Genomic DNA, 22,815 nt, shown 5'->3' on the forward strand with positions numbered 1-22,815 from the left:
CACCTTTACATTTATGGAGGAATAAGTGGTTTTTAAAGTTAATAGGGCTTTTGTGACTGCTACACCTCATGATATCCTGGGCATCAGCAGAAAACCCAAAGGCCAGTTCTGAATGGTGGCACTGAATGATGGCACTGAATGGTGGATCTCTTTTCACTCCATCCTTATTATCAGGAAGAGGCCAGATTCCTTCATAAAACACATGGACATCAACATTCATCCAACCAGCCGTAGCACTAAGGAAACACACCATCAAGCCTTCCAAAACTAGGTCTGTCTTTCCCCTCCACAACACACACCTATCAACATCAGCAAAGATAAGATCCTCAGCTCAGTGTCCCCTGCAGGACTAAAACAACAGCAGCCAATAAGCATTGAGACAGGTAGACCACTCTCAAAACCATTCTTCCCCCTGGCTTGTTCTGTGCATGAAATGTTCTTGTAGATTATTCCATAACGGATGCCTGTCACTCCAGACCAAAACCCACCCCCTTGGCTTGGCCTATCTTTTCTGTTCCGGGACATAACAAAACTCCTAGATGAGTGAAGTTTTGTCAATGGAGCTCTTTAAAGGGTAACAGTGAATTAAAGTGCCTGCTCTGCTGTTAAAACCAGAGGGATTGAAGAGTTGTCATAATTCAGCAACTGAGTCCTTTCTGTATTCCCACCCGTTAAAAAGGTTCCAAAATGAAGTTAAAAACCAATTCATGTAACGTTTGCCTACATTTAAAACAACATTAAAAGAACATTAAATAAAATAAAAACAACTTCCACATTAGAGAAGAACAAATGAACTGGAGGTTCCTACAATCCTTTCCATGGAAATGATTTCTAATCTGACTTGTTGTCACTTCAATTCCCAGAATCCCCCATAGAGAGCACCTAGATGAGTGACATTTTGTCAATGGAGCTCTTTAAAGTGTATCAGGGAATTAAAGTGCCTGCTCTGTTTGTTAAAACCAGAGGGATCGAAGAGGAAAATCTAATGTAAATCCTTGTTTTCAATTTAAAATGGGGAGGGGAGAACTTGTCCCCCTTACCGTCACTATACATTTTTAAAATAAAGAAACCTCACATGAATGCTTGAAATCCAGATTTGTGCAAAGTGACTTATTCTTCGCTTCCTGAGTTGTGCTGCTTTTTTTTCTCCTACGAGTTTAAAATAACGTGTACCCATTTCTTACTTTATTATTATTATTTTTCCTTTGCCAAGTGAACAGATGTCCCCGTATAGAAAGGCCAATCAGCTTGTATCTGGCACAAAGGGTTTCAGGCGTGAGATGAACACTTAAGAGCTGCGACTGAAAAACAGAAAGGAGGAGAAAAATGATGTTTGGGGAAATCACTTGCCGGAAGGTTGACCAAGATTGTAAAAGTCCCAAGAGGTCCTTTAGCAGCAGTTGCTAATCATGAACAGTATCTGCAAAATAGATGGGTCTTTCACAGTGGACACTAGAAGAGGCAGATCTGAAGTCTTACAACTGGCCGAGGGGTGACAAAAGAACAACAACAAAAAACACTGCAGATGGTGGAAGGCTGTACTCTTTCCATTCTGGAATCCAGAAAAAGAGAGACCGAAGAAAGCGTTATAGTTTGTGGACCTTCGTGTCTCAGCCAGGTGCCAAGACTTTGCATTTGCAAAACGCTTGGCAGATAAAAACAAAAATTACGGGGACAAAGGGAGGAAACTGGAAGGTGGTTTTGAACAATACTGTGCAGTTGGTCTTAAACAGGTGTTTGGGGGACTCCCCAAAAACTCCCCATTTTCCTGTAAGCACTGCTTCCATAAAAAATATTTTTCCTTCGCATTCACTGGAGCCTGACAGTTCCTCTATCGTCGAGAAAATCTGTTTTTGAAAGCTTTGATAGTCTTGGCCATCATAGGTGCAATTTCTGCAAAACAAGAAGAGAAAAGAAATGAGAGAGGTTATTGCATATAAGCAGTTGCATTAAGATACACAGATATATACAGAATACAAATCTGGATTTGCATTTGAAGGAAAAGGTTTCCACTCTTCAGAGTTAGACACATAATGAAGGAAGCCAATTCTATTTTACAGGTAGGGGGAAAAAAATCTTTGCAGGGCTCCTGTTTAGTGGTTAGTGATTTCTTTCTCTATGGACCTAAGGACTTACACATCACATTAATTTACACATCATTCTCATTTTGGCTATAGTGCTGCAATTGTACAGAGCAGGACATTTTCCCCACCAAACCATGCTTCTGAATAAGCCTTTTATAGCAGAGGGGGAAGACTGCCTGATAGGATTCTGCATGGTGAAGAACAGTGTTTCTTAAACTTTTTACCCTCAGGACTGCTTCCCATTTTAAAAATTATGGAGAACGCCTCCCCCACCAAAAGAACTTTTGTTTGGATACTTTATGTTTATCAATATTTGCTGTATCAAAGGTTAAAATGGACACATTCATAGAATGTTTATGCATGGAACCATGTAAAAATAATTTAATCCCATTCAAGATTAATATAATGCATTTTTCATGAAAACCCTCAATCTTTTTTCAGGATGGAGGCGTCAGCAGCTCACTTACTCTTCACCGGGGGCTTCCTTGGGTCATAGGTCACTGATGAAGTGCTGCCCAGGGATGAGCCTGAGGGGCCGCTACTAGTACTGGGCCTGTCGTAATCCTGTTCCTCTTCCGTGTGAACGCTGCTGCTTTTAGTTGGTGTGAAGTATACAGGTTTGATTCTGAGGAAAGAGAAGATGGTGAGCGGTAAGGAAGAGTCCACTGCAGATTCAACAAATGTGCTTGCCGAGGCAATTTCTGTAGCAGAGCTTGGACTGTAATAGACACAGAAAATGCGTCACCCAAGAACAACCGGAGTTGCTGGAAATCAATTACCCCCTCTTCATTCAAGCATCAGGAATTTGGATCTGGAAAAATACATTTTACTTTTGTCCCCACCTGCTCATCACCTTTTTAAAAAAGATTTAACTATTCCTTCCCTCAAAGAGAGTACCGTATTTTTCGGAATATAAGACGTACCTTTCCCCCCCCCCAAAAGGGGGGGAATTTAGGTATGTCTTATACACCAAATGTAGCCCCGCCCATCCACTGGCCCCCACCCTTTGGCCTCTGCATCCCAGCAATTTACCTCCTTGCAGCAAGCAGCAAGAAGAAACAGCCCATTTCAGCTTCAGCACAGCTTAATTAGCACAAGTTGATTGTCCGTTGGATCGGCCTCCCGACTCTCAGCTGTTTCAGGCTGAAAGGATTGCCATTGCCTATTACTGCACGAGCCTCTGTTGCTTGCTGCAAGGAGGTAAATTGCTGGGAGCAGATTTTTTTTCTTCTTGTGCTAATCAAGCTATGCTGAAAACGAAAATGAAAGTAAAGCAGGCTGTTTGCTGTTTGCTGCAAAGAGGCAAAATTGCTGGGAGGCAGAGGCAGATTTCTTTTTCTTGTTTTCCTCACCAAAAAAGGTAGGTGCGTCTTATAGTCCGGAGCATCTTATACTCAGAAAAATATGGTAATTTAATTACAATCATAAGAGGGACGACAGCTGCTGTATTAAAACACTGCTGGAAGCATAGGAGATGCCTAAGCTGGGTACATAGGTATCTAAGCCTAGCCATAGCTTAATCACGCACAATGTTGCGCTTCCTCCCAAAATGGATGCTGAAAGGCAGGATAGACACAGCTTCCCACATTTCTTTTCCCTGCAGCTTGTCCCTGTACCCCCACCCCTCAAGAAGAAGATAAAGTGAAAGCCTTCATAGAAAACGTACTTGATCTTCTCTGGGACAGCCGCTCCTCCAGTCCCAAACTTTTCTTGTCTTCTCCTCACTTCCCGGGGTGGCTTGACTGTTGAGTTGACAAATGCCATCTTAGCTACTCTGGCTAAAAGAGGAGAGCCAAACCAAGAAAGAGAGGTCAGCCCCGAAAGTTTGGAAAGACAATCCCTCTGATAACTGGTAGGGGAGGATGGCTAACAAGGAACATGTATCCTCTTTGGTGGAAATCTTCTTCTTCCCCCTCCTAAGACATGATGATTCCTAGGATCATTCTTGTTTCTAGCATGAAGGCTTTTATAGGATCGTTTCAGCACAAATCAGATCTGCGATCTCATAAATGGGCATCAGCATTCACTGGAGCTCCCAAAGGTGCTTTTTCCCTTGGGAGAAAAAAAACCTTCTTTCACTTCTCATCCAAGAAGCTCCTTCAGTTCTAACTGAAGGAGAAAAAAACCCCAAGAAAGTCCAGTTGTCTTTTGGAAGTACCTTTGGGACAATCATGACCTCGATGACTGAGAATCTCCCTAAACGTTCACTGGAACCTTCACCATCCTCTGAGTTAAAGGAATAGAGAACTGCCTGGAATATGCCCAAGTCAACTTGGCAAGCTGGATGGGATTGCCAATTATTCAAAAGGCCACACAGCTATTCACCATAAGCTGATTTCTACCACCCATCCAAGATCTGGTGCCTTCTAGGACTTCAATTCCCTTCATTCCAGCACAGCCAAAGTAATGATGAGAGTCAACATCCAATATGCCAAGAGGATGCTAGAATGCGAAAGGGTGCCATGTACACAGATGTGTACATGCACAGATGTGCAAGCAATGTTTCAGTTCGTGCCATGGAAAACATTTGGTTTTAAACTCTCTGGATCAGGCCAGGCCAATTTTCAACTAGCAACCAGTAACGTTAAAGGCCATCATTTAAAGGGTCTTTCTGTTAAAATTTAATCAAGACAATTTGAATTTCCCAGACATTACTGCAGACACTTTCTAGAGTCATGGCTTTTTAAGACTTATGTACAGACAGCCCTCAACTTACGACCAAAACTGGGACCAGAGTTTTTGTCATTAAGTGAATAATTGTTAAGTGAATCTGGCTTCCCCCCTTCAATTTGCTTGTTGGAAGATGGCTGGAAAGGTCACAAATGGCCATTAAATGATCATTAAATGAATGGTCATAGGTCGAGGGCTACCTGTAGTAGCATGCAGAAGTAGCAATTTTGCATTGTTTATCCGGCCCTTGTGCCGGGACACTCAATTTTTACAGGGAAAACTGTTCCCTTCCCTTTTTTCATGTATGTCACTAAATTCCCACCTGCCAAAAAATTGCAAGGACTTACAAAAGAAAAAAAAACCACCTTTTTGGGGGGGCCACAATACTTTCAGATTAAAAAAATGATTTGCTATCCTTTTTTCCCCTGCCCATTCTTATCTCCATGCCCGCTCAATCGTTCAGTCCAGCCTTCTACCTTTGGGTTTATTGGCATGAGCTGAACGGATGTTTTGGGTTAGCATCAGAAGTCGTTGCTCTCGAGCATCGTGCAGCCTTAGGTACATTTCCCTCCAGCTCTCAAACTCATCTGGCTTCTCCTTCTTGAAATCACGCTGGCAATGATTGTGCCACAACTGATCTGTGTCTTCTGTTAAAACCTGGAGGCCAAGAGCAAAGGAAGATTGAGCCTAGGGTTGGAGCATCTCCGAAAGAATAAATTAAGATAATTATTCTGAAGGTGTAAAAGTTCAAAACCTTTATGAACCAAGATCTAATTGTCTGAGACACAAATTTGTCTGCTAGAAGATATACTCTCAGGTTTCAAAAAAAGCCCAGGGAAATATTACAAAACCCCAAGTTGTAAAATCAAGTCCAGTCATGTTGAAAGCCTCACAACTTACGACTAAAATTCTGGTCCCAACTGCAGTCTTAAGCAGTGGCGAAATCCAAATTGTTTTACTACCGGTTCTGTAGGCGTGGCTTGGTGGGCGTGGCAGAGGAAGGATACTGCAAAATCCCCATTCCCACCCCACTCCTACGGGAAGGATATTGCAAAATCCCCATTCCCACCCCACTCTGGGGCCAGCCAGAGATGGTATTTGCCAGTTCTCTGAACTACTCAAAATTTCCACTACCAGTTCTCCAGAACCTGTCAGAACCTGCTGGATTTAACTCCTGGTCTTAAGTTGAGAACTACCTGTAAAAAAATTTTCCTTTAGGGCAGAGGTCTTCAAACTTGGCAGCTTTAAGACTTGTGGACTTCAACTGCCAGCTATGCTGGCTGGAGAATTCTGGGAGTTGAAGTCCACAAGTCTTAAAGCTGCCAAGTTTGAAGACCTCTGCTTTAGGGTTATTCGCTGGAGAGAAATGGAATCACTTTTGTCAACAAGGACAACTTTGGAAAATTCTGTCCTCTCTGCTATTTGGACTGGTGATAAAGGAAGCAATGCCAAGGCTTACGTAATGGCCTTCTGGGTGCACACAGCCTCTTTGGCTCTTCTTAAGAGACTTCTTTTATCACCTGCCCCTTAGTCATTTTGCTGCCATTCATCCTCGTGGGGTTTGAGAAAATTAAGGGGTAGAGGTGCTTCCCATCTCTAAAGTCACTCTGTCTCACTTGATCTTCATTTGTTCCTTAGAGGAATACTTAAGGAGAACAGCAGCTGGTGACAAACACGTGGCAACTTCACCAAATCCAACTGAATTCCCTCTGCCAAATATGCTTGGAAAGCACACCGGGTATTTAAGACCAGGTTTTTGAGCGACCTATTACTATACCCTTTATGTGAGAGGCTGCCACAGAAGGAAACTTGTCCATTAGCTTCATTAGCTAATAGCCAAGTCCCAAAATTTATTGGGGGGGGGGGGCGGGAGGGCGGCGGCTTTACAATGCAATCCCAGTATGTTCATCACCACTGCCCCATCCCAAATGCTAATTTGATGGTACTGGTTATCATGTAGCGTGTAAAATTTCTGCCAAGGACCTCAGAGACATCCACTCACCTTGCAGAGCAGGTCAAAATTAGTTTACCTGCAGTCGTGTTTCTTAACCTGGCAGCTTTCAGGTGTGTGGACTTCAACCACCCATCCGGGGATGGCAAACTCTGGAAGTTGAAGTCTACATATCTTAAAGTTGCCAAGGCTGAGAAATATCGGTCTACAGAAAGAAACAGTTTCTCAAAAACTTTGCTTTTCCACGAAGCTTTCATTTTCTAAAGCCGAGGATCTTCTCTATTATCTAATCACAGTGCTATTATTTTACTAACTCTTAAGATATCATTGTCGGAGGTTGTATTATTATATAATGAACTTTATCATTATTATACTTAATTGATGTCCTCCAATTCCTCCTGTATATATTGTGGTCTTGCATATTTATGTCATCTGAATAAAAATAGAATGTTTTTCTTAAATACAGGATTCCCTATACCTGATGTTATACCAGCTGTTTTTGAGTTACATCCATAGGTAGAAGCCACCATTTAGTAAATAAAAATTATTTTTATTTACAAAGGTGCTACAAACTGGAGCAATGTCTAATTTTAAATCCCGAAGCAAGCAGAATCCTTGAAGATTAAATCGCACCATACTGAACCATCGATTGATCTTACAACAAATAGTGAAGAATAATCATCATTGATCAACACACCCCATTCCCTCTTATCTGGTAACACTCACGTGATTGCACTCCTCAATGCGATACAACTGCTCTGGAGTGCAGCGTTCCAAAACAGGCTCAAGTACAGAATATGGGACACCGCCCACTTCGTAGATGGCTAGGGAAAAAAAGCAGACAGATCTTTCTTCATTTTCAAGGCACATTTTCCAAGTGGGAAACAGGTATTTGGTTTTATATGCATTGCAAGACATGGGAGCATCTTCTGAAATACAGGAGGCATAGAATCAGCTATGTATGGATAAAAGGACCAGAATGTTTTCTACATCACACAAGGGGCCTCCCAATAATGTCACAGGTGCAAAATATAAAACCTAGATGTTGTCCAAATCAAGTTTCCCTAACCACCGTGTTTCCCCGAAAATAAGACCCTGTTTTATATTTTTTTGAACCCTGAAATAAGCACTTGGCCTTATTGCCATGCGCTCAAAAGCCCGATTGGGATTATTATCAGGGGATGTCTTATTTTGGGGGAAACAGAGTAGAAAGAAAGGCGAGGAATGACAGAATGGCTGATTGCTTTAGGGCTAAAAAAAACTAAATAAGCCGCACCATTGTCAGTGTAGCCCATTTGCTTAACCATGAACTATTCTTTCATGGATCATTTCATGCCAATCCCGGCTCCACCCCCAAATCAGAAATCAGCATGATTGTAAGAAAAAAGGAGCTTTGAAAGAGAACTGGTCAGCTGGATGGAGGAACAATGAATTAAGTAGTCCTCTAATGCAAATGTCTGTGTGACAGATATGCAAGTAGTCCTTGATCCCAATCGGTCCCAATTGGGATCAAAATTTCCATAGCTAATCAAGACAGTCTAGTGAGTTATGCCTGATTTTAAGACTTTTTTGGCCAGGGTTGCTAAGTGAATCATGCAGATCTTAAGCAAATCCAGCTTCCCCCACTGACTTTGCTTCCTGGGAAGGTTGCAAATGGCAATCATGTAACCCCAGGATGTTGCACCTGTTATGATTACATTCTAGTTGCCAAGTGCCCGAATTCTGACTACATGCTACTGACGGTTGTTAAGTGTGAAGACCAGCTGTAAGTAATTTTTTCCAACTCCAAACAGTCCTTAGCCGAATGGTTGTAAATCAAGGACTCCCTGTATTCAATATTACAGGGAGTTGGGCAGCCGTGTAAACCTACTGAAGTAAATAAGTAAATATCCTGATCCAGTTCACTGTCAAACTCCTTCCCCTTCACGCTCCACAGGCCCACAGCCTATCGGACTTACAGTCAATATTATTGCTGAGCACCCGGATGCACTGCTCATGGAGAGTCATCATCTTCGGAAGATAGGCCGTCTTGGAGCCCGAGTACACCTGCATCTTGGAATTCAGCCGACGTCCTGTGAAACCAGCCTCATCCTCTTCAGTTGGGGAGGAGAGGGCTGCAAGGCCAGGGGAAGGTAAAAGACTCATTAGAGACCAGGATATCTAGCATGGAGGTCCCAGAAGACCAAAAACGTACTCCAAACCCCACCAGATGATGCTGGGAAGTTTACAGTGGTTGCACTGGTTTACAGCTACCGGACACGTCTTTTATATAGCAAGTTTACATACATGCACACTTGTAGCTTACTTTGTGAAGGCTTTTCCATTATTTATTTATTGGTTACATTTATTTGCTGCCTATCTCACCGTGGGGCTACCCCTAGGCAGCTTGCATGAAAAATCACCACTTCCAATTCAAGGGAATAAATCCAACTTGGGGACAGTGAATGTAAGTTATTTTGTGCTTTGAAAAGAAGATTTATTTGTGCTTTTAATGTGATGCAGACGATTCCTCACTGCACAAAGAAAATCTTCATGATCAAACAGCTAAGATGCAATGTGCTTGGAACCAAAGCCACAATCACATTCTTTTCCTTCTCCGGAAGCATCAGAGAAATTATCAACTACCCATCGAGCTATTCAACTATTTCTGTTGAATCCAAATGGGTATCTATTCTCATTATATTTACATAGCAGTCTTCCTCCTCTTCCACAGGAGGGAGGAGGCCTAGGCAAGTGAATAAAAGACAAAGAAAAATTCAGAACTTCTATGTGATTTTTTTTTTCTGTATCACCCAACCTGTCTTCAACCACAACATTTAGAAACAGTAAATGAAAAGAAGATTCCGCTCCGACTTTACCTTTCCTCTTTGGTTGGGTGAATGAGATTGTGTCAAGTGAAGGAAGAGGGCGATAAGTTGCCTGGATTGGAGGCAATGGAATGTCAGGAAGCATTGGCACCACATCAATGAGTATCTGGAGGGGAGAAAACCCGTGTTTGGTTAAGCTATCTTTGCAAAAGTCTGTATTTGCTGTGGGTAGAAAAACAAAAATCATCCTTGGAACCTGTTGTGGCCCGTCAGCGGCCTGTGCAGCTAGTAGCTGATTCCGACAGCGAGGAGGCTGGTGTGGTGCTGCGCCAGCAGCCTGTGCAGCTGGCACTCGAGTCAGACAATAAGGAGGCTGGAGAAGATGTGGTGCCAGAGGCGGGGATTCAGCCAGGGCCTTCAGAACCTCCAGAAGCTCCTTTAAGTGAAGAGGATGAAGAGGAGGAGCCTCTTCTCGATGCACGGGTATGCAGAGCTGCCAAAAGGCAGGGGTGGCTCCTCAGGAGGAGGTCTCCTCAAGAGTAAGGCTTGGGGCTAATTGGCCACTCCCTTAGCCTATTTAAGGAAGGACGATGACTGAGGCAATTTGCAGGGAACAACTTTGTTCACTTTCCTTCGCATCCTGATCTTAGTTCTCTTATCTGTTTCCTGCAAATTGCTTCTGGGCTTTCTGCCAACCATAGTAAGATTACGATTATTCTTTGGATTCTTGTAGGCTGTTAAGAAAGTTAATTAACAGCCTTTATTTGAAAAAGACTGATTTAATTTAGTAAACTAAGGTTTGTACAGACTTTGTGTGTGCTGCGTTCTTTGGGGTCCGTAGCTGGGGCAGAACAGAACCAAACAGACTCATGACAAAACTGTTCACTCAACACTGTGAGCAGGCGGAGGTAAGCTCAAATATGTTGAGTATGTTCTCATTAGGAACGATGAGGAGTTCACATACCAAACTCTCTCCCATCTTCTACTTTTTTCAGTGCTGAGTGCTGTCTACCTACCTACCAAAATTGGTCTAGGGCAGGGATGTCAAACTCGATTTCATTGAGGATGGCATCAGGGTTGTGTTTGATCTTGGGGGGGGGGAGGCAGGGAGTGTGTGGTGTGTGGCCAGCTTGATGTCACTCGTGCCGGGGGCGCCTGTGGTGGCCCGAGCACTCTGCCACTGAAAACGGACTCCTGAGCTCCATTTTCACTGGCAGAGGGTTGCAGGAGGCCGTGGCAGCCAAAAAAGGAGCTCAGGAACCCGTTTTCGCTGACAGAAGCACTGCAGGCCAGTCCTTTGCTGTTTCCGGCTCCGGCTCCCGGGCCTTGAGTTTGACACCCCTGGTCTAGAGAGTAATGTTAAAACATTATTTTAAATATTTATATATTCCGTTACAAACAGTGGAAATGATGTAGCTAAATATTTCTTTAGCAGATAGTATTATATTGGCAGAGGGCAAATCCCACTCACTTGCAAGCGAACAACCAAGCTTGGTGAGCACCAAGGACTCTCTTCATTTCCACTGGAAAGAAAATTGCACCTACCCCAAGCGAGCTGACTCAGCAAGAGTTTTTGGAAAGGACCGACTTCCATGTTTTATCCCTATGTAGGTTAATAGATAAGCCCATTCCACTGCATAATAGATCATTTATGACACATACCTTCAACATCAGGGGAAAAACTTTGGGAATAGGCAGCATACATACAGTGTGAGTAAAATACTAAATTTTACCCATAGCACTTTGTAAACAAAGCATGGTAAACGTGCCTGTATGCTATTAATGCTTTTCTCATGCTATTGAGAAATATTATTGGGGGACAGCCCAATACTTTTAATACGTGAACATAACCTCCTAATACAGTTACAGATAAATATTGGGCGCATCAGTCTCGCTGAGAAATAAATTAAAAAGGCTAAGATGCCTGTAAAAAAATGGACAATGTTAAAGAGCGGCGTATTTCATAAAGAAAGAGGGGTGGAGAATGGAAACGTTCTCAGTAAATGTCAATGCTCAGTCTGGAAAACTCAAACAGGACTCATTTCCTCCTAAACGTAGCCTTTTCCAATCTGGCCCCTTCCAAAAGGATGGGACTACAACTACTATCATTCTCAACCAGCATGGGTATGATGGATATTGGAGTCTAGCACATCTGAAAAGCCCCCGGCAGAACTAGTTATTAATGGGCTCAAACTCTTAGAAGCACAAGCTGCCTTTGAAACCTGCAGAACCTTCCGTGTGGATAAAATATCCCAGGCGGCATGCAAGCCCTGATTTGCTTAACCAATTGGCTGAAGGAACCATCATTTGCTGAGTTTAGACGTCAGGCCTAATGATAAGCAATGACTTACAAATTACGATGGCTAGGTGCATGTGACAACATCTCCAAATAGGCCAGGGGTGGGCAAATGTGGCCCTTTTACAACCTGTGGACTTCAACTCCCAGAATTCCTGAGACAGCCAAGCAGGTTGTAAAAGGGCCACATTTGCCCACCCCTGAAATAAGCCGTATGTGTGACAGGGCGGTGTGCTATAAATCCCTTCAGTTTGCCTTCAACCTCAATTTGGCCGAGAAAAGGTAACAGCGAAGCAACGATTTCCCCCATGAAAAACCCTTACTTTTTTTGCTTTCGATGCAGACGCCTCTACCGGCTTCTTCTCGCTCGGTTGCTTGTAAGCTTTCCGGCTTGCGTCCGAGCTCTTGGCACTTGACTTGGAACCGTTCTGCTTGCTACTATGTCCTTTCTCTGGGACTGGAGCTGTAGCAGGCTTGGCCAGCTTCCTTTTCTTCTTCTGAGGCTGGTCGTAACTCAGGTAGGACTCAAAGGACATGGTGGGCTGCTCATACTCATCCTCCACCTCTCTCTCTCTGGGAGGCGAGAAGCCTGCAGGTCTTTTGTTTGATTCAAGGACTTTGGGTTTGCCCTCAGAAGTTTTAAAGCTGCTGGAGCTCTTCTTCTCCTTGTTCTTATTAGGCAAATCTCCTTCAGGTTTTGGTTTCTCCTGATCTCCAGGTACGGTTTCCATGCTAAGTTTCATCTTTTCAGGTTTGGCCCTTTCCGTGTCGTGAGTTTTTTGTTTCTTCCTATGTTCATTCAAGCTATCCTCCAAGTCAAAGTAGGCCTTATGTTTCTTGACGCCGCTGCCATCTTTTTTCTTGTCTCGTTTGAGGCTGTCCGGGGCCTTCAGCTTCTCCTTGCTGCAGCTTGATAAAGAAGCTTCATGGGACGAAGAACTCTTTGGCAGTTTCTCTGAGCTAACTACGGGAGCCTTCTCTTCCCCCTTGGCTTCTGGCCGCTGCCTCTCTTTGTGAGAAGATTTAGGCTCTTTGCTCCGACTTGTGCTGGCTTTCTCTTGAGAGTCACTGAAATTCCTATGATGAGTCACTTCTTGTCTGTCCTGAAACTGGTGGCTTTTAATCCCCTTTCGGGACAAGGATTTTTGCTCCCTCTCTTGTTCTTCAGCATGATAGAGGTCCATATATAGTTCCTGAGGACTTTCGCTGAGCTCAGATGAGACTGCATGTCCATAGTCAGAGCATTCCTGGTCAGAGGACTCTCTCCTCCATGACCTGTCTTCTGGAATACCATAGCTTACATCATGATGGGATTTTTCTGGGTCTGAATACCTCTTGGCCTTTTTAGCTCCACAATCCGACTCGTAGGACTGGCTACAAGAAGGCTGATATGTCTCTGAGTAGGCCTCTTTCTCTTCTTTGGGCAACAGGTCTCGCTGTCGTTTCCTAGAGATGTTTCGGTCATGGCCCTGTTCTGTAGGTTCAAGATTATGCCTTAAAAAAAGAAAAACAGAAAGAATTGGATTACTGAATCTAATCAAAATTACTGAAAACCTAAGCGAAAGCAATGATTGCCTAGTCCCATCTTCTTAACACCGAAACAGAATGCAGCCAACTTCTACCTTTCTAGACTAGAATTTAGAATAGAGACCCTATACCAGGGGTGAAATCTACTTACATTCCCCACTGGTTCGGAAGTGCACATGTCCTGCGCGTCGTGCGCAAACCCTTCTGCACATGCACAGAGGGTAAGAAACAGGTTACTTCCTGGTTAAAACCAGGAAGTAATGATGACTGGGCGGGTGGGCAGAGCCTCACGCTGTCATTGCTACCTGTTCTCCGAACCACCCGCCGCCATCGCTACCGGTTCGGCCGAACCAGTCCGAACCGGTAGCATTTTACCCCTGCCCTATACCATTTCAGAGAAATGGCTATCCAGTCTCTTCTTAAAAACCTCCAGTGATGAAGCACCCACAACTTCTGAAGGCAAGCTATTCCACTGGTTAATTGTTCTCACTGTTAGGAAGTTTCTCCTTAATTCCAGGTTGCTTCTCTCCCTGATTACTTTCCATCCGTTGTTTCTTGTCCTGCCCTTTGGTGCTTTGGAAAATAAGTTGACCCCCCCCGCTTCTTTGCGGCAGCCCTCAAATATTGAAATACTGCTATCATTCTTTTCTTTTCTCTAGACTAGCCATACCCAAATCCTGCAACCGTTCTTCATGTGTTACCTATAAAGCTTGCACATTTTTTTCCCTTTCACATTATTTTGCGAAACTGTCTTGATCTTTCATTATGTTCATGTTCCCTCTGGCTATTAATGCTTTAAGGGGACATTTGGCACATTCCACCAGGCAGTGGAGCTGTATCAGGAAACAGAGCTTCAAATTGTTTTTGAGGGCAGATGAACTATACAAGGACATTGTCTGTTAAGAAGAGATATTATAGAAGCCCAGCTCACCGCTCTGTTTCCTGTGAAACTGGCACAAGCTTCTTCCATCTTGCCACCAAGTTCTTGGCAAAGTCTCCAACCTGTTCAAGTTTTCGTAAACCGTTCACAGTCTTTCCGACTCCAGTCTCCTGCGGAAAGGATGTAGAAAAACAGCTTTGACAATGACAGCTAGTTAACATCCGAGTTCATACAACATGCTAAGCCTAAAACAAATAAATCAATTATGGCTGAATGCAAGCTCAATGGTGACTTATTCAAAGCACAGTTATGGCTCAGCAGGATATATGTGGCGCAATAAAACATTTTCCTTTGTGCATATTGCAGGGTCTGTCTGAGCCTTCCCATTTGTAATTAGGATAGAGCTATCACAACAGGGCAGATTTAGCCCCATCCTGATGACTCAAAGGATACTATGCCAGAGTAGAAAGAATCACCAAGCTGTAGTGATCCTATATTGCTCCCCAGTAAACAGTCATGTCCTCATCCTCAAAATGAGTTCTTTGCCTTGTCAGAACAGGACTAAGTTTCCAAGCGCAAGAAATGGTACTACAAAATAACTTACCAGAAGAATTTCTATGGTGATTGGCAGTTCAGAAAGTCTCTTCAAACTTTTCATCAGCTGCAGAGGGGAACAGAAAAGGGTTGAGAACTCAGCTCTCTAATGGAGAGCTTTTTCACAGAAGTCAAGAAGTTCAAAAAACAAACCCACAGAGTAGATAAGATGCCATGGAAGATACGGACCTAATATTCTGCAGACAAATGAAGCAGATCAAAAATCTTATAGTTGCAGCAATCCCACCCAAACAAGGCTTGTAGGTTTGCCAGAGGGATCTAGAGCTGCTAGCCCCAAATCTGTTCAGAGACCCAGGCTCGTGTGAATCAAAAGTAAGAAAAAAATCCAGTTGGATTAGAGGCAGGTTTCTCCCAAGGATAATACTTCTGGATACCTTCAGTAGTTTGAAGAATTTGGGAAAAGGCTCCTCATATATCTGCCTCATCCACCTTCTTCCCATTAAGCCTCGGTGTAACATTGCTGATCAACAGAAATATTCAATAATAAGAGGGGGAAACCAGAGGTGGGTTTCAGCAGGTTCTGACCAGTTCTGGAGAACCAGTAGTGGAAATTTTGAGTAGTTTGGAGAACTGGTAGTAAAAATGCTGACTGGCCCCGCCCCCATTTATTCTCTGCCTCCCAAGTCCCAGCTGATCCGGAGGAAATGGGGATTTTGCAGTAACCTTCCCCTGGATTGGGGACGGAATGGAGATTTTACAGTATCCTTCCCTGGAGTGGGGTGGGAATGGAGATTTTACAGTATCCTTCCCCTGCCACACCCACCAAGTCATGCCATGCCCAAGCACACCCACAGAACCGGTAGTAAAAAATTTTGAAACCCACCACTGGGGGAAACCCACCTTCATCTTCCATCATGATAGGCCATTTCATAAAAGCAGCCAATAGCTTAAGCCAGGGGTCTCCAACCTTGGCAACTTTAAGACTTGTGGACTTCAACACCCAGAATTCCTCAGCCAGTGCTGGCTGAGGAATTCTGGGAGTTGAAGTCCACAAGTTTTAAAGTTGCCAAGGTTGGAGACCCCGGGCTTAACAAATGGAATACAACATCCATCAAATGGCAGCCTTCCAAACTGTAATACATTTTCTTTTAAAGGCAGCCTTCCCCAACCTGGAGCCATGAAGCAGTTTGAGAGGACCACTTCTAGTATCCTCAACCAACATGACCAACAATTGGGAGTCCCAACTGTAAAATCTCTAGACAATGACAAGTGGGTATCAAAAATGGTTTTTTATTTTTGAAAAGGCGACTGGACTGATTTTTTTAAGGAAAAAGAAGAGTTTCGTCTCCTGTTCTAGAATCTTGATCAGTTGTATTGGATGGTATGGGAGATGGAACAACAGTTATTGACAGTTGAAGGACAGTTAACTGTCATTCCATCTCCCACACCATCCAAGGCAACTGATCAAGATTCCAGAATAGGAAGCGAAACCTCTTCTTTTTCTTTAAAAAATCAGTCCAGTTACCTTTTCAAAAATAAAAACCACTTTTGATACAACTATGACCTGGATGACTGAGAATCGTCATAAACTTATGACAACTGGAGTTAAGGTGGCTCACATCCACACAAAAACATTTTTGATCTCTAAAATTAGTACTCCAGTGTTCTGGTACCTTTAATCTTCTAGAAATTTTAACATCTAACCCCAAACAGAGCTGAAAATGCTTTCATCCATTCCAATAGCTTTTTTCAATTTTGAAGTATTTTTTAAAGTGTTCCATTTGACCATTCACCAATAAAAGAAAACAAAGAACTTGGAAGGAGGCTTTGATAGCTAAAAGCAGTAATTTAGCATCAAACATGGTCAGAGAAGTTATCTCTGGGGAGGGTGGGGGAGGACATGCAAAGAAGAGGCAAAGAGATTTGTAAATTTAGCAAAGAATTCCAATTGCATGAAATTCCTTACCCGTTCCTGCCCACCAGCTTTTGCCAACATGGGACCTTCATAAACCATGGAATTCTGGGAACAGCAGTTTTATCACATCCATGCAATTTGCTATTGCATGGTTTTTAACTCAGGGTTTCTTGGAAAGCACAGTATGCCATGTGTGTCTCTTCCTTCAAGGAGCATTGCCTGGTGTAATTGCTAACTTTTATATCAAAGACTTGAATGCAATGGAATTAAAACAAAGAACAGATACAGGATGTAGTAAATCTGTCCAAAAATTCTCAGAAAACCATTTATAAAAGTTTTAAGAACAATGCCTAAAAATAGCCGAGGGACTGCTGTACATTTTTCTTGAGTGGGATAGACATATTCTACATTTGACTACTGCTTCTAAATATGTCTCCTCTCTTTTAGTTCTGAGGGGAAGAACTAAAGCTAACGTTTGTGGGCTGGTCAGCCTGGAAAAAAGGGCTGACCAGCATTTTAACTACGGTTACCACCACTAAAAATGTATTTCTGCCCCTGCACAATAGCTGAACATAAAAACAGACACAGAGTTAAGCCATGATTTCTGTAATCCTAGTTGATAAACCACTCTATTTGCATTCAGACATCCCAAAGTAATCAAAGTGTTCATTTTACAGCTCAGTTTATTACACAAACCAGATCCTAAATATTCAAGTGTCTCCCCCAAAGCTTGGCTACCATTTCCCTTGACAAGAAGACATTTCATTCACGTCAGACGTTTGGGGTATTTCCGGAGAATCCATTGCAAAATCTCAATCTTTTCCTCCTGATAAGGATCCAGAGCAGCAAAGCATTTGAGCAATGATCAGGGAGATCCAGTGAATCAGCACCAACAAACCTTCCCTGCAGATTCCCTGTGTAAATAGATTTCAATTTTTTCATACTTTGCTTTTAGATTTAAAACAATGACATGGGGGATATTTCTTTTAGAAAAAAACCTGTGCCAATTTATGTACTTAAAAAAAAAAAAAAGATGCTCAAGAGAAGAAATTTTGTGTACAGGCATAGTTTGCTTTTTAGGACTGGGGGGAGAGAGATATTTTCTCTGTCACTTTTTACATCTACTTAAAATACATAAATTTATTTTCCACCTTCTAAAGACAGGTTCAAGTCCACTAATAAAAGGAGGAGAGATTTCAGAAAGATGGATCAAGAGATTATTTGCTTGTTTAATGAATATGACCTTTTTTGGGGCAAAAATATTTCACCAAGATACCTGAGTAATCTAATTTCTTAAGCCATACGTTTATAACTGGTGAAACAAGTGTCTTAATTTGCAGAATTTTAAGAGCCAATGTTTCTGAAAATTTGCTTCTAACAATTTCCATCATTTGTCCTAAAGTCAGAATCAAGATTTATTTTACTGTTCTCTGGTATTCAACATACCAAGCTCCCTGGTGTTTGAGTTGCCTGTTGAACTCAAAAGTCATTCTTTCTCAGCCCAGCCCACCTAACAAAGTTGTTGTTGTGGAGAAATTAGGAGAAGGAAGGAATATTAGGTATGCTGGCTGCCTTGAGTTATTTATAAAAATAATAAAGGTGGGATAAAATTAAATAAATGTAAAACAAAAGGTGGCAGAACAAAAATCAGAAAAGAGGATTTCTGGAGAGCACAAGAGCGCCATCTACTGATCATAGACTAGACCCATTGAGGGTGCATAAAGGTGTAGATGAGGTGGGAATAGAATTAGAGGGGGACCAAATCTTTCTGAGTTGCTTTGATTACATAGTCTGGCACATACATGCAGCCCGATATGCTTTATCGCTGAAGGTTCTTCCAGCAGAAAATTTATGAATCAAGAGGGGTTACAGTTGCAAAATAAAATGTCTCCTTCCTCTTTTCCTCAACGCAGATGAAAGCGGATGGTAGAGACGTGCTGTACAAAATCAGGACAGGGAGGGGAAGGAGGGATTAGTGAAGGCCACAATAAAATTTGCACACAGAATTTAGAAACTCTTCCTGGGTAAATTGCCGGAGAAAGTTTAGAAACCAGCCAGGGAAACAACTCTTCACAATTCTTCAGAAATAGAGAGGAACACAGAGAGCCCTTTAACCAACTGGCATAGTTAAACCACAGCAACAAGTTTGCCAAGCATCTGCACTTACCCCAAAAGCCAGGAAAACAAAGAGAAAACTGTCTCTTCTCTACATTCCAATACATTACAAATGATCCCCAACATCTCCAAAGATCACCCTTTCTTTATGATAAATTCCCCCAATGGGTTAAAAAAAATTTTTTTGCATTCAACTCAATAATGGGCTAGAAGTTCACTTCAAACTTTAAGCAAAAGCTGAGATTTTCCAGAGTAAATAAGCCTCTCTCCCAAACACACACAGCAAGTGAACTGAAAGCATACTTGTGGACAGGCACTAATGAAAAAGCAAAGGTAGCAGACAAGCTGTACTTTTCCTTTCTTTCATAATTGATTTTTGTCCTTCAATAAACAGCGGCCAAGTACTAGCAACATTTTCAAAGGATATATTCCTAAGAGACCCCCTCAAATTTGTACTTTAAAATGATTCAAAGCATGTCCAAAGTATTTTTAAGTGCACATCTCAATAGTTCTTAACTCCCCAGACAACAGAAGGAATGGACCATTTGAATTTGTTTTTTCAAGTAAAGAAGTAACTCGGATTGCTCCTGACAAAACACAAAATGTTCAAGCCACCATTTCCATGAAATACTTTTAGAAGTAACATCTCTTTGCTTGATGATTTAAAATGCAAGAATACGCTCCAGAATTAGTTTTGCCCAGCGCTTAGTTTATCATACCCCTCCCTTCTTTTCTATCCTTGTATTAGGTCCTTTCAATGAAAAAAAAAAACAATTATAAACTATTCAGTGGGTGCTGATCTGCAAGGTGAAAGACAAATCCATTGAACCAGAAGAAAAGGAAACTCCAGTCCTTCATCCTTTCAATTGTTATTCAAAGAGCCTAACTCGGTATCAGCTTCTCACATCTTTAAGACACAAAGGAAATCACTTAGCACAGTTACTCCTTTGCAGATTTCTAACTTTTGATTGTTTTCTTTGCAGGTTATTAGCATCATTAAAGATATTGAGGATTGCAAGAGAGATTTCTTCCAGCAGTTCTCTATGTAAAGTTGATGCAAAGAGCAAGAGATCCTGCACTAGTGATTTTTTAAAAAACACACACACACACCAGAGGTGATTCAAATAGTATTCCCAGCACCTTCTTCTAACCCTCCCTGGAGGTTTGGAATAGAGAGATGAGCAACCTTAACAATCCTTTTCCCAGATCCGCACAAGGTTCCTCTTCTTTCCACAGTGTTTTGGTGCCACTTTTGAGACGCGCACATTCCTAACAAGCCTGCGGCGACTACTGTACAGCCCACTTGATGATAAAACGATGGCTACAGTACTGTTTTTAAATTTAATTTTTATTTAAAAACCCACAAGAGAGCAATAAAATAAATAGATTGTCATTGTATGGGTATACACAGTATACCCATACAACGAAATGACCTTAACACCCAAAGACCATCCAACACACATTAACAATCCCCAAACACACTCCCACCCACCCACCCACCACAAATTCCACACCCCTAAAACCACCCAAACATCCACACAACAGACCAAGTAATGCTGTCGAACAGCTCATTGATGGTGGCCCTTTAAAACGCCCCAGAGGAGCCTCTGTTTGGGGGGAGTAAGCCCACCTCCCCACCCCCCACCTTTCTAGGGACAATACAAGCCCTCTGGAACCCATGACCCCACCCCCACAATTTTGCCTAGTCCATCCATGAACAGAACCGACAACCCATAAACTCCCCCCCCCCACTCTTCAACAGACAATGGACATGGAGATGGATCTCTCCGGGCATTCAAAGTTCAGCCGTTAAACGGCTGTTCTCTCGGACCCGGCTTCTCCCATTGAAATATCAATATATCTATCAGAGGATGGCCGTTCAATACATATAAATATATATATATGTGTGTGTGTCTGTGCCTTGTACACGTCCCCAGCACAAGTATCGCCATCCGTAGACTTAAGAGAGTAACTTTTTCACTTTGAACGTCCCCTCAACGGCATACATTGAAATGAAATCTCGCTGCCTGCAGCCCTCCAAAGGGGTCTCCTCCACCTCCAATATATAATACAATATATCCTCAATAAGGGGGGGGGGAGGGAAAGGGGGGGAAGGGTTTCTTTTGGTCGGCCTAAAAAAACTCGCTGGAATTCTTTTGCCCAGTAACGGCCGAAGGGGGGCGCCCCACTTGCACCTTTCCCTCGCCCCCCCCTTTTCTTTTGACACCCCCCCCAAAGCCCAGTCCCCCTTTGCCTTCCACCCCCCCACCCCACCCGCTGCGCAATTCAACACCCCCCCCCTCAGCTAGGGCCCCTCTTTCACTCGGGGCCCCCTCATTTCTCCCACCTCTCGCCGTGGCCCTCCTATAGGGACCCCTGCTGGCCCTCCTCGCGGGGTCACCCCAGCCGCCCCCCCCCCCCCCTCAGAGCCACTCTCCGCCCAATTCGCCTTTCCCTTCAGGGTCCGGCCCCCCTCCCCCCCCTTTTTTTTTTTAATTTTTTTTCCCCCCCTTTACCTTCTTCGGTTCCGAAGAGCTAGTGAGCCGAGACTGCAGCTTTCGGACATCTTCTAGCACCGACTCCGCCATTTTTAGTCCTGGCGAGGTCTACCGCTCGGCGGAAGTGGCCGTTGCTTCAACGGCTTCCCAGGAGAACGCGGGGCTTTCCTCCTTCCGAACTCCTGGGGGGCGGGGTTGGTTCTCGAATCCCGTTTCGTGGCACCATGTTTATTCCGGGCAAAAAAGGAAGGGGAGGGGAAAGTGGGCGGGGCCGAGAGAGAGAGACCAATCGGCCGTTCCCTTCGCCAGCCGGCGCCGCCATTTCGTAAGCTGGCAAAGGGCTTCTCAGTCCAGAAGGCAGGGAAGGAAGGGAAAAACGCCATCGTGGGTCAGGGCAAACGGTAAAGAAACAGCTGTTAAACGGACGGATGAGAACGTCTCCATCTTAAATAAGGGCAAGAACCTTCCTGCTGTGGCCTAGCGGCCATTTTGAATATTGGCAAAAGCCACGGTTGGCTCGTTCCTCTCCAGAAAGCGCTTCTGGCTTTTTCACCGATTTTCCAGTATTATTGCCCAAAGAGTTCAAATAAGGTCTTCATTACCAGTGTGAGGCTTTTTTTTTGGCCTTTATGGAGGCTATCATCCATCTGGCCTGGCTCATCATATTGGAGAAAGCTGGATAAGGATTTAAGCATGACCACAGATTAACTGACATTCACACAAAATGCTTTGAATCACATATATTCCTTCCCAGCAACAGGAATCCAGTTTACAGAATTTAAAGAAACCATTATCGCTGCTTCTTGAAGCACATTTACAAATTAGAGAATTTGAAGCGGTTATTGCTCAGTCTAGGCAACTTTTTTATATGGACTACAACTCCCAAAATTCCCCAGCCATCCATTGCTGGCTGGGGGATTTTGGGAATTGAAGTCCATTTATCTTAAAAGTTATCAAGATTGAGACTCGCCTTAAAAAGAGCAGTTTACAAACGTCCATACAGAACTGTACTTCATGCAACATAGCATATTGTTGAATAAAAGTACTCCTGGCTCAATGTACATAGCACATAACACACAAACCATGGTTTTCAACCCCAAATAGCAGGTTTTATAGTCTATGCTAGAGACCAGCAGTTATGATTTGTGCACTTTTAATTTCCCAATCAAAAAGCAATGCGCTGCAGGCTCAGACTAAATTTGTTCTTTGAATCCAGGTCAGCTGTGGGTTTTTTTACTATGTTTTAACAAACAAGCCACAATTGACTGGTTTGCATGCGTAACATGAGCTAGGCCAGGATGTCACAAGATCTTATTGCCCAGTATTGTCTCACATAACCCACAAAATGGATGCTGAGAATATTATGGAATCCATTTCTGGGGGTAGTGGTGTGTATTTATTGGATTACGATCATATTTGCTATTTTTTCTGTATAAATCCATTCTTAGGAGCATCTCTGGAGGAGTCATAAAATGACTCAGGTTTGCGAGGCACACCTGAAGAATTGAAAACACCTT

The 22,815-nt window shown here is 43.0% G+C and overlaps 1 protein-coding gene across 1 annotated transcript; it reads right to left on the reverse strand.

Moving 5' to 3' along the window:
- Positions 1-1,429: 1,429 nt before the first annotated feature.
- On the reverse strand, positions 1,430-21,388 carry ELOA (elongin A). The gene is made up of 11 exons (XM_070949699.1): positions 21,317-21,388; positions 14,820-14,876; positions 14,267-14,385; positions 12,126-13,302; positions 9,564-9,678; positions 8,664-8,819; positions 7,432-7,529; positions 5,231-5,411; positions 3,751-3,862; positions 2,552-2,709; positions 1,430-1,893 (listed from the first exon to the last, which is right to left on the reverse strand). The coding sequence occupies exons 1-11, from the start codon at positions 21,386-21,388 to the stop codon at positions 1,832-1,834; spliced, it is 2,307 nt and encodes a 768-aa protein (XP_070805800.1). The 3' UTR covers positions 1,430-1,831.
- Between the last annotated feature and the right edge of the window lie 1,427 nt (positions 21,389-22,815).

Source organism: Pituophis catenifer, unplaced genomic scaffold (assembly GCF_029215685.1).
Source record: "Pituophis catenifer annectens isolate HBS135680 unplaced genomic scaffold, rPitCat1.0.hap2 SCAF_9, whole genome shotgun sequence".
Lineage (NCBI taxonomy): Eukaryota > Metazoa > Chordata > Lepidosauria > Squamata > Colubridae > Pituophis > Pituophis catenifer.